At 36.2% G+C, this 13,829-nt stretch overlaps 2 protein-coding genes across 3 annotated transcripts; both read right to left on the bottom strand.

Moving 5' to 3' along the window:
* Positions 1-198: 198 nt before the first annotated feature.
* LOC122046339 (WD repeat-containing protein 26 homolog) lies at positions 199-7,837 on the bottom strand. The gene is made up of 5 exons (XM_042606985.1): positions 7,520-7,837; positions 5,925-6,822; positions 4,727-4,828; positions 784-1,413; positions 199-547 (listed from the first exon to the last, which is right to left on the bottom strand). Exons 2-5 carry the CDS (start codon positions 6,717-6,719, stop codon positions 329-331), a joined length of 1,746 nt encoding a protein of 581 aa, XP_042462919.1. The 5' UTR covers positions 6,720-6,822; positions 7,520-7,837; the 3' UTR covers positions 199-328.
* A 1,051-nt stretch (positions 7,838-8,888) lies between these two features.
* Positions 8,889-12,923, bottom strand: LOC122046340 (probable UDP-arabinose 4-epimerase 2). Of its 2 annotated transcripts, none has more exons than XM_042606987.1 (11): positions 12,701-12,923; positions 12,100-12,270; positions 11,568-11,692; positions 11,082-11,195; positions 10,874-10,981; positions 10,683-10,774; positions 10,000-10,141; positions 9,800-9,894; positions 9,597-9,726; positions 9,329-9,473; positions 8,889-9,240 (listed from the first exon to the last, which is right to left on the bottom strand). In XM_042606987.1, exons 2-11 carry the CDS (start codon positions 12,176-12,178, stop codon positions 8,999-9,001), a joined length of 1,272 nt encoding a protein of 423 aa, XP_042462921.1. In that variant the 5' UTR covers positions 12,179-12,270; positions 12,701-12,923; the 3' UTR covers positions 8,889-8,998. The 2 variants fall into 2 exon arrangements, with proteins under 2 accessions (XP_042462921.1, XP_042462920.1); XM_042606986.1 differs by having other exon boundaries at positions 12,760-12,923.
* Between the last annotated feature and the right edge of the window lie 906 nt (positions 12,924-13,829).

Raw genomic sequence — 13,829 nt, 5'->3', positions numbered from 1 at the left:
GGAAACAAGATATATAATTTGACTCAAATCCGACCATTGACATTCCTAAGGTGAGCCTTTCAATCCAAGCGATGGATAGCACTAGCACTAGAAGAATTAAAGTTGGTTCTATCATCATTCTAAAAGATTCTTATTGCCTAAAAAACGATGAATAGCAGCAGCAAAATACCAAGACAACAATTTTAAGGGATGACGGGATTGTTTAAAGCGCATGGTTTCATTGCAATTTAGTTTGTTTGTGTGGATGACTAGATTGTTTTAAAGAATTTACAGACAAATCAGTAGACTGATGAAGGATGTCAGTGAACTGGCTTTACCATAGCCACTGTCATTTACTATTGCCATTGCAGTGGGCAACTCCATTGCTGTGGGTCTCATAGCACTTCAGGTTGTCCTTGCTGAGTCCCCATATGCGAATTGTGTAGTCGTCGCTTGCAGACGCTAGCATGTGGGGGTTCGTCGGATTCCAGCTGACACAGTTGACAGCACTGGAGTGCCCGGGGAGCACCTCAACAAGATTTCCACTATTTCGGTGCCATATGTATACCTGATCTCCAGATAACCCATTGTGCAACATTAAAAGCCATCATAATCATATAAAGCTAATTTTTAACAGTGTAACTATGTAAAATAAAACAACTCCCTAGAATGTCCTAAATTACTTTGCTTTGCCATTACTCATCTTTAAATGTTGATATGTTTGTGTCATATAATCTAGCAACTATAATATGTGGCATTAGCATAATCAAAAACCAGAAAAGTTCCCATATTGAATCAAAGTACCTGAGAATCCTCGCTTCCACTGGCAATAAAAGCTTGTTCGATGCCTCCAAAACAGGATCGAATTAAGAATCTGCTACGCTTGTGGCCTTTGTATCTCTTTACAAGTCTGGGATCATCTTTTATGCTCCATAAATGAATCTCCTGGTTTATCAAATTTACAAGTAAAAAATTATTATCATGTGAGAGAGTAAATGAAGTAATAGTCTGTTCCTCTTGTATCAGTTTATCCGTCTTTGTCTCCCTATCTAGCAACATAATCACATTTTCTTTATACATGCTTATGATCTTCTGGTGATCTTTCGTAATGGCCATATCTGAGGCCATGCTTTTTAGCCGCCCTTTCCAAGACTCAATTTCAGTACCTTCCAAATCCCAGATGCAGATACTCCTATCGGTGACACCAGAGAATAATTGTTTTCCATCTGGGAACCAACCACAAGAAATCAGTGAAAAGGCAGCTTTTTCATAGACGTGGAGGCATGTTCCGGTTGATGCATCCCAGCGTCTTACAACTTCCTCTGTTCCACATGTGAGAAGCTGGCAGTCATCCGGACTCCAGGCAACCATTGAAACAGGCTTTCGATGGCCAATCAGTTTGTGCTTTAATGATAATCGTCCATCCTCATGAACCTGAACAAAAGTGGAATACAAATTTTACATCATAAAAATGAAAGCTAGCTTCCCTTTTGAAAGATCATTAAGTTGATAAAGCTTTTTAATATAAAAAAAACAAATTACTATAAAAAAACTGCTTTTTCTTTTTCTTTTTTTTCATTTAAAGAAAACCTTCAATGCTGACTTAACCTCCAATTAATTAGCAAGGGGTTAACTTGCTACAATGGATATAATTGCACTAATACATTAACTTTGAGACCTGAACAAAGTTCCCAGAATGAAGTTCAGCAAAAACATACGTTTGACTAAAAACTGAAAACTGAAATCTAACTTCCTTTTTGAAAGTAGCACCTTTCATTAAGTTGATAATCTTTTACAGAAAAAAAATCAGCATATTACCACAAAAGAATTTTTTTCCTATTTATAAAAAGGCCCTCTCTTGGCTTAAACTCCAATGGGTTAGCAAACAGTTAACAAGGTGCAATGCATATCATTTATAAGCACAGGGATTGACTTGCAAAACCAAATGGTCGGATAAAGTTCTGTAAAATCATATATGTCACTTAAGATTATTAAACATGAGTCCAAACCTTAACAAATTCAATATATAAAATTCTCAGAAACTGGAGAATAAATTTTTCCTGGTACACATGTTTCCCATCTCATATTTTAGTTTAATAGGGTTATTAGGCATAGTAGGTTTAGACCTTCAATAGTCTTCTAATTATTAGTTCTATATATTCAGGAAGATGGTTATCTCACATTGAATACAATACAACATGATGTTCTGGTACCCCTTTATGATTAGGGTTCTCAAAAAAGTATTCTCCAAGGGGCAGGTTGCTGCCTCCCACTTGCAATTTCACCTACATCTAAGAAAGCCACCATCGTTGCCACAGCACGTGTACAAGTACTAACATCAATAGTGGGTAGCCATTGGTCCTTGTTTTCAACACATCAACGCAAACTATCTCCTCAATAGGTTATATGGTGGCCTTCTCTAGCCCACACTGTGAGACATCACTGCAAACCCATCCCGAACCGCGAGACATCATTGGGTGTTTGTTAGACATTGCAAGATCTTATGCAGAAGCAGCAAAAGACTTTGTGCATCATCCCTTCTAGCTTACTCATATGATAACACACACCCGAGTTGCTCTCGAGGACTAACGGCTGCCGCCACCAAGAGGTCAACGTCCTAAGAGATCCCTCACACAGTAATACCAAATAAAGATGTCAAATGAGCTATTTGGGTTGGTCATGGCCCAAGCCTGGAATGACAAAGTTGGATTTTTATTAACTGGCCATCATAAAATTATATTAAAAAAATAAATATTTATTAATTTTAAATTATTTATACTGTTACTGATATTAAACAATTACTAATGATTAACATAAATCTATACAAGTACAGATTACAGAGATTAGAACATATGAAATTCTTGTCTACATGCTTGAATGAGTAGATCATAGCCAACAGCAATGTTCTCAGCAATTACACAACACTAGGTTTCAAGGGTTAAAAAGAGAAAGAAGAGATAGGATTAGTAATAAAAGAGTAGAGAAGAGAATAAGAAATTAGTATGAGTGAACTTAAATGAATTATTTTCAAAAGAATTTTATTTTTTTTAATCATTTTATTAATAGAAAAACTAAAATAGCCTTAGAATTTATTTATTTCATTAAAAATAGTGGAGCATTTTTGGTATTTGAGGTGTAAAGTACATAAGGTCCGTGCCTAGGTTGTGCCTGGCTCTTGGGAGGTAGTCAGAGTCCATTGCCACCTCTACACTGATTTTGCTCCCTTTCCTCCTATCTAGTAAAAGACTTTTAACTATCGTGCTCTCAATTTGCTACTTCGAGCAAAAGGTTGATTTGGTTGTCCATCTCCAATGAAGAGCTCAATAGAAGAAAAAAAACCTCAGTTTATCCATCTTCCTCCAAGATGTCGAAGTTCTTTCCTCTATCTTTTTTTTTGGATAAGTAAAAATATATTATATCCAAGAAAAAGGTACCACCAGGATTGAACAAGCCCAATCAAGTTCATACACCAACATAACTGATGCCAAGCCATCATGCAACAACATCAACCATCCCACGTAGCTAGAAGACCCTCCCCTCAACCAGTATGTGATGAAGTCCCAAAAGCCTCCAAGGTCAATCAACCCAGCTTGTAAAGTAAGACCATCAACAACCCCCCAAGGGGGAGAGCAGCCCACTCCTTGGTAGCCCGGCTCCTCTGGGATATGCCCACAGCCTGGCCCAAGCAAATCCAGCAATGGAGATGTCTTGGAGTCCAGCATCAGCCCAAGATCAGGGTAGAACAGAGAACTCATACCCAGAACAGGCAGCCCGCTCCATTTCATGACAGCCCAGAGCAACCCACTCGAAAGATATGCTCCTGAGATCACTCTTCATTCTCATTTCATTTCATCCTTTTCCTCTCTCATTGATGTTCTGATATGAGCTCAAAGACATCATTAATTGTATGCTGATCTAAGATCGAATTGTTAGTAACTATATTAACTAATTAAGTTTTGTTTCGCCCAAGTATAAGTGATGTGTTATTATCTCAACACGTTTGAATGCAATTCAGTATTCTTTTTCACCAAAGTTAACACCATCAAAATATCATCAGGGAAACTTTTCCCTAATTTTGAATAGTGTTTGTGTGGTCACCTCAAGTTTATTGTAAGCTGCAATTGTTCATGATGCTTCATACTTCATTTAGATGGAGGTTTAAACAGCAAGAAATAAACGAATAAAAAAGGAATAGAAAAACTACAATCAAAATGGATTCCCTCCTGATCAGTAAAAATTTCTACTAAGCAGGAAAGCAGCATATCAGACATGTTTAACATGAAATACGTGACCAACTGTAAAATTAGATTTCTATTCAGTCTGGGAGTGTAGCATATTGACACTGCAAACCTCACCCATAGTTCATCAAAAAAACTGACTTCCACTATCAATCTGTCATGGAGCACAGATAGAGAATTGGCATTCAAGGCAGTAGCAACAAAAGGAATGAAGGCACTGTCTCATACTAGTGCCTACTACTGGACATTGTCAAATATGACAACTGGCTTAGACATAATTTGTCAGGCGCAGGAGGCTTTGAACAATGAAGACATGTCAAATTGCTTGTAGTAAGAATGATTATAACAAAGGAAAGAACAAAGGTTATATGACAGATACAGAGAACCAACTCAATTTATGCTAGTCAAACATGAAGTGGAATAAGTGAGAATGTAATCAAACTGTTAATTACAAGGTAAAACCCCACACAAGGTAGGAGTAAAACTGGTACACCAATATTAATAATTACCTCCCATATAATTGCCGACTTATCATTTGAAGCCGAAGCTAGATATTTTCCATTATTAGAGAACTGAACAAACCATACTTCATCCTGATGTTCTTGCAATACCTGATGCAAGTAGACAGTACATCTCAATTGTAAGATTCATTTAGTTTCCAAATGTAACATGGTTGTAATCAATTACAAAAAGTAAATTATGGTAGCATGTTAATGATAACAGAATGAAGATAAATACTTATGAGGATAGACTAGTAACAGCTAGATGTACTTGTATTTTAAGCACATATGGCAAGTTGTTTTTCACGGCTTCTTCTGTAATTCATTTTTCAATCTTACTTGGAGGTCTATTCTTGTACTCTTTTCAGATTTAACATCATAGCAAGTTAAGGAAGAAAAAATTCGTTACCCGTAATCTATGCTCTTTTCTCCTTCCCTTAAACCAGACAATCATATCCAAATAACAAACTGAAAAGAATGATATCTAAAGAGGCTTCATTTTCCTTTCTCAACGAGTATAAATAACTAAGCTTAAGAGAAATTACCTTTTCCAATTTTATTAAACAACTAGTAGGCTAAGTCAATAAAGTTCTAGAACAACTCTCCATGATTGATGAGTAGCTGTGGTGTCGAGTTGTAGATAAATTAAAACCATTAAAAGTTATGTAATCAAAACCAACAACCAGCTACAAAATTCCTGGACTAATAACCATTACTTGAAGCACACCCAAACCTGCTTGTATTCATCATGCATCCAATTGACAGTTGTCATAACTCATGAGGACCTCCATATCAAACTGCTCGACTACAGGTATTACCCTATAAACATCATAAAAAATCATCTGCAGCTGGTTTACAAGTCCATAGTCATTCATCCAAGAATTCAATTTATCTAGTATCAAAGCAAAGTTCAAACCACTTGAGCATCATCCCATTTTAGTGAAGTTCATCATTCTACAGCACCAGCTCTTGCATCTATGTTTTAATCATGTTCCATCGGAATTCATATTTCTAGTATATTCATTATGGTAGATCACTAAAAAGATGAAACATCTTGCCTTCTCTTATCACATGCCAACTCCGACCAGTTTGGTACTTTTATTCAACTACGTAACTCTGCATATAGCAACTTTTTGTTGTATTTAAATGAATATAAAAAGGAAAAGCGGCATAATTATATAACTCAAGGATAGATTGACTGCTAAACCTGAATGGTATGAGAAGGTAATAAATCCTTTCCACACTTGTGATCAGTATACAGTGAGAGAGAACTACTGAGAGGATTGTGGAAATAACATGATTCTTTCTGCAGATTCAGTGCCTGTTCAACCAAATTTTCTAATCTCCTCTCAGGTATCATCACTGTTGGAGGAAGCAACTTCTGCAACTCATCCAAAAATTTTAGTCTAGAATTTGAATTTTCTATTCCAAGGCTAGCAAACCCAAGTAAAACACGCTGTGAAGGAGAGACAACACAAGCAGCAAGTTCATGAACCCGCTTTTCATTGATGCCAAGTGGAGTAATCTCACTTCTCAATGTGTTCAATGCTTCCATGAACCTGTTCTTCTCCAAGAGTTCAAAGAACTTCTGCTCTAATATCAAGAAAGTAGCAGATTTCAGTGAATTTTCATTCAGAAGACTTATCCTATGCAATGTGATTACACTTTCGTCCCATTTTCCATCAAGCACTTGCTTCCTGAAAAGATTGACTGTTGGTGAATACAAAGGAATACCTGATTCCTCCTCTAGAATTTGTCCACTTTTTTCATAACCAAGGGAATGAAGGGCCTGAGTAATGATCCTAACAAACTCAACCCTTTTAATAACCCCTTTGCTACCGATCATATCTTCCTTCCCCTGGGATGGTAATGGTCTAGCCATTGTAGCTCCGGAACAACCAGTGAGCACTAAAAGAGATGAGGTGTTCCAGGGGCTCCTCAATTCTATGGAGGATGCTTTCACACGTTTTGCTGCCGGTTCATCATCCTCCAAACCTCCCATGAAATGCCAGAATTATCCCATATATCTCAGCAGCCAAACTATAGCTACGCACAGGACCAATGCAACACCTGCCCAAACTGGCAAATAGGTACTCAAAGGTTTCCTGCATAAAGTAATTCCCAAAGGTTAGTAGCACTATTGCCTAAGATGAGTTGCAACTAGTCTAATCATACCTCGTGAGACAGATGGTCTAATCAGTAAACATCTAGAAAGCATCGGAGAGAGTGTAAGGAAGCAGCAAAGTGATGAGGCAACAGAGACATCAAAGTTAACACTAACAAACTAGGAGCAAACAATGCATATCACATGATTGATTCATGTTCATCACGAGCTGCACCTTGGATAATGTAAGAAACAGGCCAAATAAACAACATTTACAAAACTTACTAATGTACTTCTAATGTGACCATATTAGAAGCTCACAAGAACAAAAATGTCAGTGCAACACAATTAGAATAAACACAAATGGAGAAAAAAGACAGTATCATTAATTAACTGGATGGCTTCATAACATCCTACTTGCAAGGATAGAATCATATACAGGATGCAACAGTTATTTTTCTAAGAAACATTTCAACAAAAAAAAAAGGTGAAGATCGAACATATTCACACTATCTATTCGATGACCAGCAACAACTACATCCGCTAAAAACATTTGCCTAAATGCTCACTCCAACGAGACACGCCATGATGAAGAACCGGAAACATCAAAATCGAAAACCAAGAGCGAAATCACAAACGACTAGTCTAAGCAACAAAATCCTAAACCGCTAAGAAGAGACAGGCAGGCGAAAATGGACCTCCAGAGTTACCGAAGAGAACCCAGGGTTTGGCAGCCGATCGCCCTAAATCAATCACCAAGGAACTCAGATGCCCAGATTTCCCCAATTGTAAGCGACGGCAGCGCTGGCGGCCGGCCTTCTAGCTTCGGCCCCGAAGCCTCAAATCCGGCAGGGGAAATCCTAGCGGAGGATCTCAGCGTCGGAGGAGAGCCAATGGAGGATGGGTTGGATCATCGACGGAGCAGATGGGAGGACGAGGAACGGAGGAGACGAATCGGAGTTGGCTTGGCTTCGGGGGAAGGGAACCGACTCCAATAGCAGTGCGTGCCTTCTGGATCTCTATCTCCTCGATTTATTTAATATCCTAATTATTATTTTTTATTATTGCTTTTAAATTTTGAACAAAAATTAAAATGGCGTTCCACATTATACTCAAAATTATTATATCAAAATAGTTTATAATTTAATTAAAATAATTAAACTCTATTAAAATATTTTTAATTTGACTAAAATAATTTTAAATTTTTTATAAAAGTAATTTAGTAGCTGTTAAAAAGAGCTACTTAGATAGTTACTAAAACTACTACTACAAGCAAAATTTCAAAGACAACTACTACAAAGTGGCCATTACAAAAATTTTCAAATGAGAGTGATCATATTAAAATAATTTTAATTCAATATTTTGACATAATAGAACTCTATACATAGTGTTATTTTTTTAATGTCAGATTCTGTAGTTACGTTATTTTTTAATGTCTAGTTACGTTATTTTTTTAATGTCAGATTCTGTAGTTACGACAAAGTAACTCTATACAGTACTTTCCATACTGTAATTATGGCAGATTTTTTTTGCAGTTCCTTATTGTCGAGAGCTAGACTATTTTCTCTCTCTTTTTACTTTTAAAATTCCCATTTGATTTATTTTAATTGTCTATATTGTAAAGACGGAAAATGAGACACCGTTTCCTAGTCTGACCATCACGTATGCTTCCTAATTTATTTTGATGATCGATAAAAAATTTCTATCGACCGAACCGGTCACTCCCAAGAAAAAAACCTTACTAGTTATAAAGACAGAGATCATCAGAAGGATCTCTTGAATATTGCTATAATTGCTAAAGATTTCCAGTATATTATGACTTTAAAGATCTTACAAGTCATAAAGATAGGGATGATCATTAAAATTCTCTTTGGCAGCAAAGTTTACAAAAGTAATAAAACATCACAAATCTATTTTGATCCGAGAAAAAGAATAAAAATGACATTTATAATAAGTAAAGAATAGTATATGCCAAATTGATGAATGAATTCAATTATCATCAGCTTCAATCTTTAGTTATCTTTTCCTATCTTCACTATGGTAAGATAACAGATTTATATATATATATATATATATACTCTGAATCCATTCTCAATGAGCACCAAAAGTTGGCTAGCAGCGAAAAGCTCATCTTTATGAAGTATTGTACAGATAAGTTAAAGATCGAAACGACCCGATCAGAGAGCCACAGCTGCTTCCGACTCATAACGATTTGGATGTGACTTCTGCCATTTCCAAGCGATCGAAAGACTCTCCTGAAGATCAGTGTAGCGGGCACTCCAGTTGAGCTCGCGGTTGATTTTTGACGGGTCACTGTAAACTTCAGCATAGTCTCCAGGTCTGCGCTCGAGGTAGTCGACTTTGATGCTCACCCCAGTGGCCTTTTTGCAGGCCTCGACAAATTCCTTCACGGACCTACCTGGATATATAACACAGAACACTCATCAGTTGTTTTGTTGCCGTATTCTTGCTCTACAGAACATGCAGGAATGGAAATAGAAAGGCACCTTTTCCAGTACCGACATTATATATGCCGACTTTGCTAGGCCTTGCCTTGTCGAGGGCTTTCACATGAGCATCAACGAGATCAGTAACGTCGATATAATCTCTGATACAGGTTCCATCACTTGTAGCATAGTCTACTCCTTTAACCTACAAGTGAAGCCAGTAAAAAGATTGTTGTTTATATTTGCATCTGTATCAATGAGGTTTGCCAGATGCAAATTTAACATCCACTGTTGTTTCACTTTGTCATAAAGAGGATGATGAAGATACCTTCAGACCAGGTATGATACCCAGTGCTGCATCAAAGCAAGCACCGGATATGCGCCCGTGCTCGCGTAACTCAGGTCTTGGAGCTTCACCTAACCTTCCTTCAGGATCTGATCCAATAACATTGAAATATCTGTCAACACAGAGAGATTAGATCGTGCTCTAAGCAGGCTAGCCAGTCTTAAATTATCATCAGAGAATGAGACCTTAAGATCATGACTGCCATGTCTGATCTCTTTGAGAAGTCCAAAATAATATCCTCCGCCATCTTTTTGGCCTTCCCATATGGGTTGATAGGATGCTGTATCGCACATGACGTGATAAACATAACCAAGTTCATGAGTGCGACAATATTAGTAAATATTGGAAAAAGAAATTCTTCGAGAAAGTAGGCATGGTTTCTCACCTGAGGAGTTACTTCTGTAATAGGCATTTTTTCCGGTTCCCCATAAGTTGCGCATGTACTTGAGTAAATAAGAGTTTTAACACCATGTGCTGCCATGGCTTCCAGAATTACCAAAGTATTTGATGTGATATTATGATAGTACCTATGGGCAGGCAAAAATCAAATAAACAACTGCTAGACTGATATTCAAGTTGTATTAAGCGACGAAATTAGGTTGTTCCCATGAAACAAAGTCTGAAGTGCATGTCATGTGATGAGAAGTTGAGAACACACTAAACTAAATAGATCTAGGGAGGATTAAGTTTCAGTAATTTACAATTCTTTAACACTGCTATTGCACAAGGAAGCACAAGCGGTTCTATGATCGTAATCATAAAGAAAACAAGGAAATGTATGTGATCTCAAAACCTTTTGGAGCTACATGAAACAAATATTATTTGGAAATTATTATATTTGAGAAAATATCAGTAGAAAGCAAACTTAGAATCAGGGAGAATGGATAGAAAATACAATATTATAATACTGAATAATTCAGATACTACCTCTCAAACTCTTGTGTTCACAACAAGGCAGTGCATTGGTTGCTAGTATTTAATGTATGCTTAACATGAAAAGAATACTGTCAATGGATCGTAGGTAAAAATGTTACCATGTCTTCTGATATAATTGGATAAATGGCATACCTAAGAGGTTCGAGTGTGCTTTCTCCCACATAAGCAACTGCAGCGAAGTGCATAACAGCATCAAATGCATTTTTTTCGAAAATATTGTTGACCTAGTGTTCTGTTAAGGAATAAACTCGTGGGCAACTGTTGGCCAAAATGTCAACAAAGGTAAAATGTTAGTTTCTCAGAATGTCAAATTGTCAGGATACAGCTCTGGCATCTCCTAAATCAGCATAAATGAATTGAAGCCTTCCAGGTTCCGGAAACAGCTGTTGAAGAACTTTAATTGCTCCAAGATTTCCTCTGGAAAGGTTATCCTGTTGAAATCAGCCAAAAGGAATAATTATAACAACAGAGGTGATGGTTAATAGACTGGGGGTGTAGTGCATTAATATCTGCTTAGTGAAGTTACCATACCACTATGGTGACCCTGTAATTGTCTTTCAAAAGCCGAAGTGCAGCATGAGAACCAATATAGCCAGCACCTCCAGTCACTAAGACATGAGTCACTCCAGCCTCATGACGAGAAAACTGTAAATTGAGCAATAGTGAATTCACAGGGTACTTTGAGATTGTATGAATTTATAGCATGGATCAGGATGAACCTAATCTAGCTTATAACATAGTGAAAATAAGGAACAAGGAAAATGAAAGAATTATGTAGGAAAAAAAGTAGCAATTGATGATATTTGCATAGAATAATCACTATCTCTCCATAATCCTTTTCCAAGGAACTGTAAAAATCATGATAAGGATGAGGAAACAGTTACAAGAAAGTATGGCAGAGATAACTACACCATAGACAAAATTGTTTTATTTTTACACAGGTTGATTGTTTTTTTTCATGAAAAAGAGAAAATCATAAAAAATAACAATTACCCAAATTGATTGAATAAAACATACCACGCTAGGGCCACTAAAACTTGGGGACTGCTTTAAGATCAGTATGCATAAGGCTGTAAGCATGAATGCCATTGCAAGTTTTCCAATAATCTGTGGCCTGCGGCGTGACTCTGAGTTGTCCATGCCTAAAAGAAGAAAATAGTAAAATCCAGTATTTTGATCAGTAAAAATTTGAAAAAAAAAAAAAAAAAGTTAACGAGAAGGAACAAGCTGAACTAATCGTCAACATCAGAACAACCTTGAGAAAAAAAATTTCAGATAATTTAACAAGTTGCATAAAGGATCTGAATTATCTTAGATAATCCTTTTCTTCTTTTTTTTTTTTTAAACAAACTTCTTCAAATGCAAACAAATAAAAATAAGTTCACCATCAAAGAAAAATATACTGCATGATGTAACTTTATCATTACCACAATTATATAACTTAACCATTCACAAAAGGTGTAACTTTGTCATTCTAAAACTTAGAAAAATGATCATTCAAATAACTAAGTAGAAGACAAGTGAGTCTGCTTAAAGCAATAATGTTAACCTGATAGAGGCCAAGGTCTACTAGCCCTGGGCTGACTGCGACTTCTATTAGCAGGTAGCATGTGAGGGAGATCCTTCATATCAGGCTACTAGAATCAGATGGAAATTAGGGTAAAACAACTCTCTACCGTCAAATGATCTTAGCCGCCAATTGCAAACCAGATGCATAGAGCTGCAGCAGAGAGAGAGAAAAAAAAAAAAGGTTACCAACTTCAGTAAACAAACGTTAGAGACTCGGCTTGGAAGAGAAGATCGCAATCAGCTTTTCTTAGAAATCAGAAAAACTCGAAGCCTTGAAATTGTAAGCGTCAATTACTGAGGTCAGAAGAATCTCAAAATGGCACGAAATGCAAACCGACCATAATAAATGAAACGGCAAAGACTAGGAATCACAACCCTGAATCATCGAAGAAACAGAAACACAGCAGGACGTTTCCGTTTCATTACGGGCCAAAAAAAAAAAAGCCAACTTTTGGGCGGACAGAACCAAAAAGTTCGGAACTTCCGATCGGCAAGAAAACCGGATCCAGAGAAATAAGATCGCGGAAGCTCCAAACCAATGAATCGACAACAGAACATTCAAAATTCAAATCAAATCGAGCCTCCGTCGGAATAATCGCGATAGAACAGAATCGTCCGGTGACGGTGAGGAGACACGTACCGGGAGGCGCAGGATGTGGGCGGCGAAGGGAAGAGAAAGCGAGAAGCATGCGATGTAGTGGAGAAACTTGGACCGAATCGCAGTGGACTTTTGGAGGCGATCGAAGAAAGTGCGGAATTTTTCCCAAAATTTGCCGTGGCCCTTTGCCTTTTTCATGAGCTATTTTGAGGTACATTAAATATCAAGGATTTAACCAATTTTAGTAAAAGTCGCACAAATATTTAATATTCGAATATAAAAATTATAAATATAAATATTTTAAAAATAATATTAAATATTAAAGATATAGAGAAATGAAATGATATCCGTAATTTAGTTTAGGATGAAAAATAATAATAATAATAATAATATTTATTATTATTTGGGGGAAATAAATCAAATGATGTATCCGGTTGATAATAGACAAAAAGCAAAGAAACCACAACCACACATTTAAGTCAACCATGCTGACTTTCTTTACCAAATCTATGAGAACTAAATCTAATAACACCATAAACAAATTCTACCGATATTAGAAAACCAAACCAATTTAATATTCTCATATTTTAAAAAAAATATTTTACTCAAAATATCAGCTCTCAATTTCCAATTTTTTTTTAAATAAAATTGACTTATGAGAAACATAACTTACTAACAAGATTGATTCTCAGTAAAATTGAACCAACAATCTTACTATTGGTCATTTATAATTTCTTAATTTATCTTTTCATAGATAATCATGAGATCATCCAGCAAATTCTACTGTTTATTATTATTATTATTATTATTATTATTATTATTATTATTATATATATATATACCCTCCTTTATAGACTAAGGTCATCTAGAGGTGGCAGTTTCTCATTGCCTCTCAAGAATTGGTGTAATGGCAAATAATTAGGATTCAATTATCACATAATGTGTATTTGAAATTATTTAATAGGTGAAATATAAGATTAGATTCTCTATCTTAAATTTAGTCAGGGTTATAAAATTTGAACACCTAATAAAAATAAAATAAAAATTATATGCATACGGATCCTCATTGAAATATCTGTCATAAGAGTTAGGTAGGTTTCCTTGAAAATGTG

Source organism: Zingiber officinale, chromosome 2B, assembly GCF_018446385.1.
Source record: "Zingiber officinale cultivar Zhangliang chromosome 2B, Zo_v1.1, whole genome shotgun sequence".
Lineage (NCBI taxonomy): Eukaryota > Viridiplantae > Streptophyta > Magnoliopsida > Zingiberales > Zingiberaceae > Zingiber > Zingiber officinale.
Note: the sequence above shows the minus strand (reverse complement) of the source record. Positions and strands in the feature narration are given on the sequence as shown.

What these genes read in the sequence shown, in the direction of transcription:
- LOC122046339 (XM_042606985.1), bottom strand. Translation starts at nt 6,719, where the DNA reads ATGGGAGGTTTGGAGGATGATGAACCGGCAGCAAAACGTGTGAAAGCA. An exon ending in TACCTTCTCATACCATTCAG is followed by an intron (nt 4,829 to 5,924) that starts GTTTAGCAGTCA and finishes TACTTGCATCAG; the next exon opens with GTATTGCAAGAACATCAGGA. An exon ending in AGTCGGCAATTATATGGGAG is followed by an intron (nt 1,414 to 4,726) that starts GTAATTATTAAT and finishes ACTTTTGTTCAG; the next exon opens with GTTCATGAGGATGGACGATT.
- LOC122046340 (XM_042606987.1), bottom strand. Translation starts at nt 12,178, where the DNA reads ATGAAGGATCTCCCTCACATGCTACCTGCTAATAGAAGTCGCAGTCAG. An exon ending in ATTTAGGAGATGCCAGAGCT is followed by an intron (nt 10,775 to 10,873) that starts GTATCCTGACAA and finishes ACAGAACACTAG; the next exon opens with GTCAACAATATTTTCGAAAA. An exon ending in AGCACACTCGAACCTCTTAG is followed by an intron (nt 10,142 to 10,682) that starts GTATGCCATTTA and finishes GCCTGCCCATAG; the next exon opens with GTACTATCATAATATCACAT.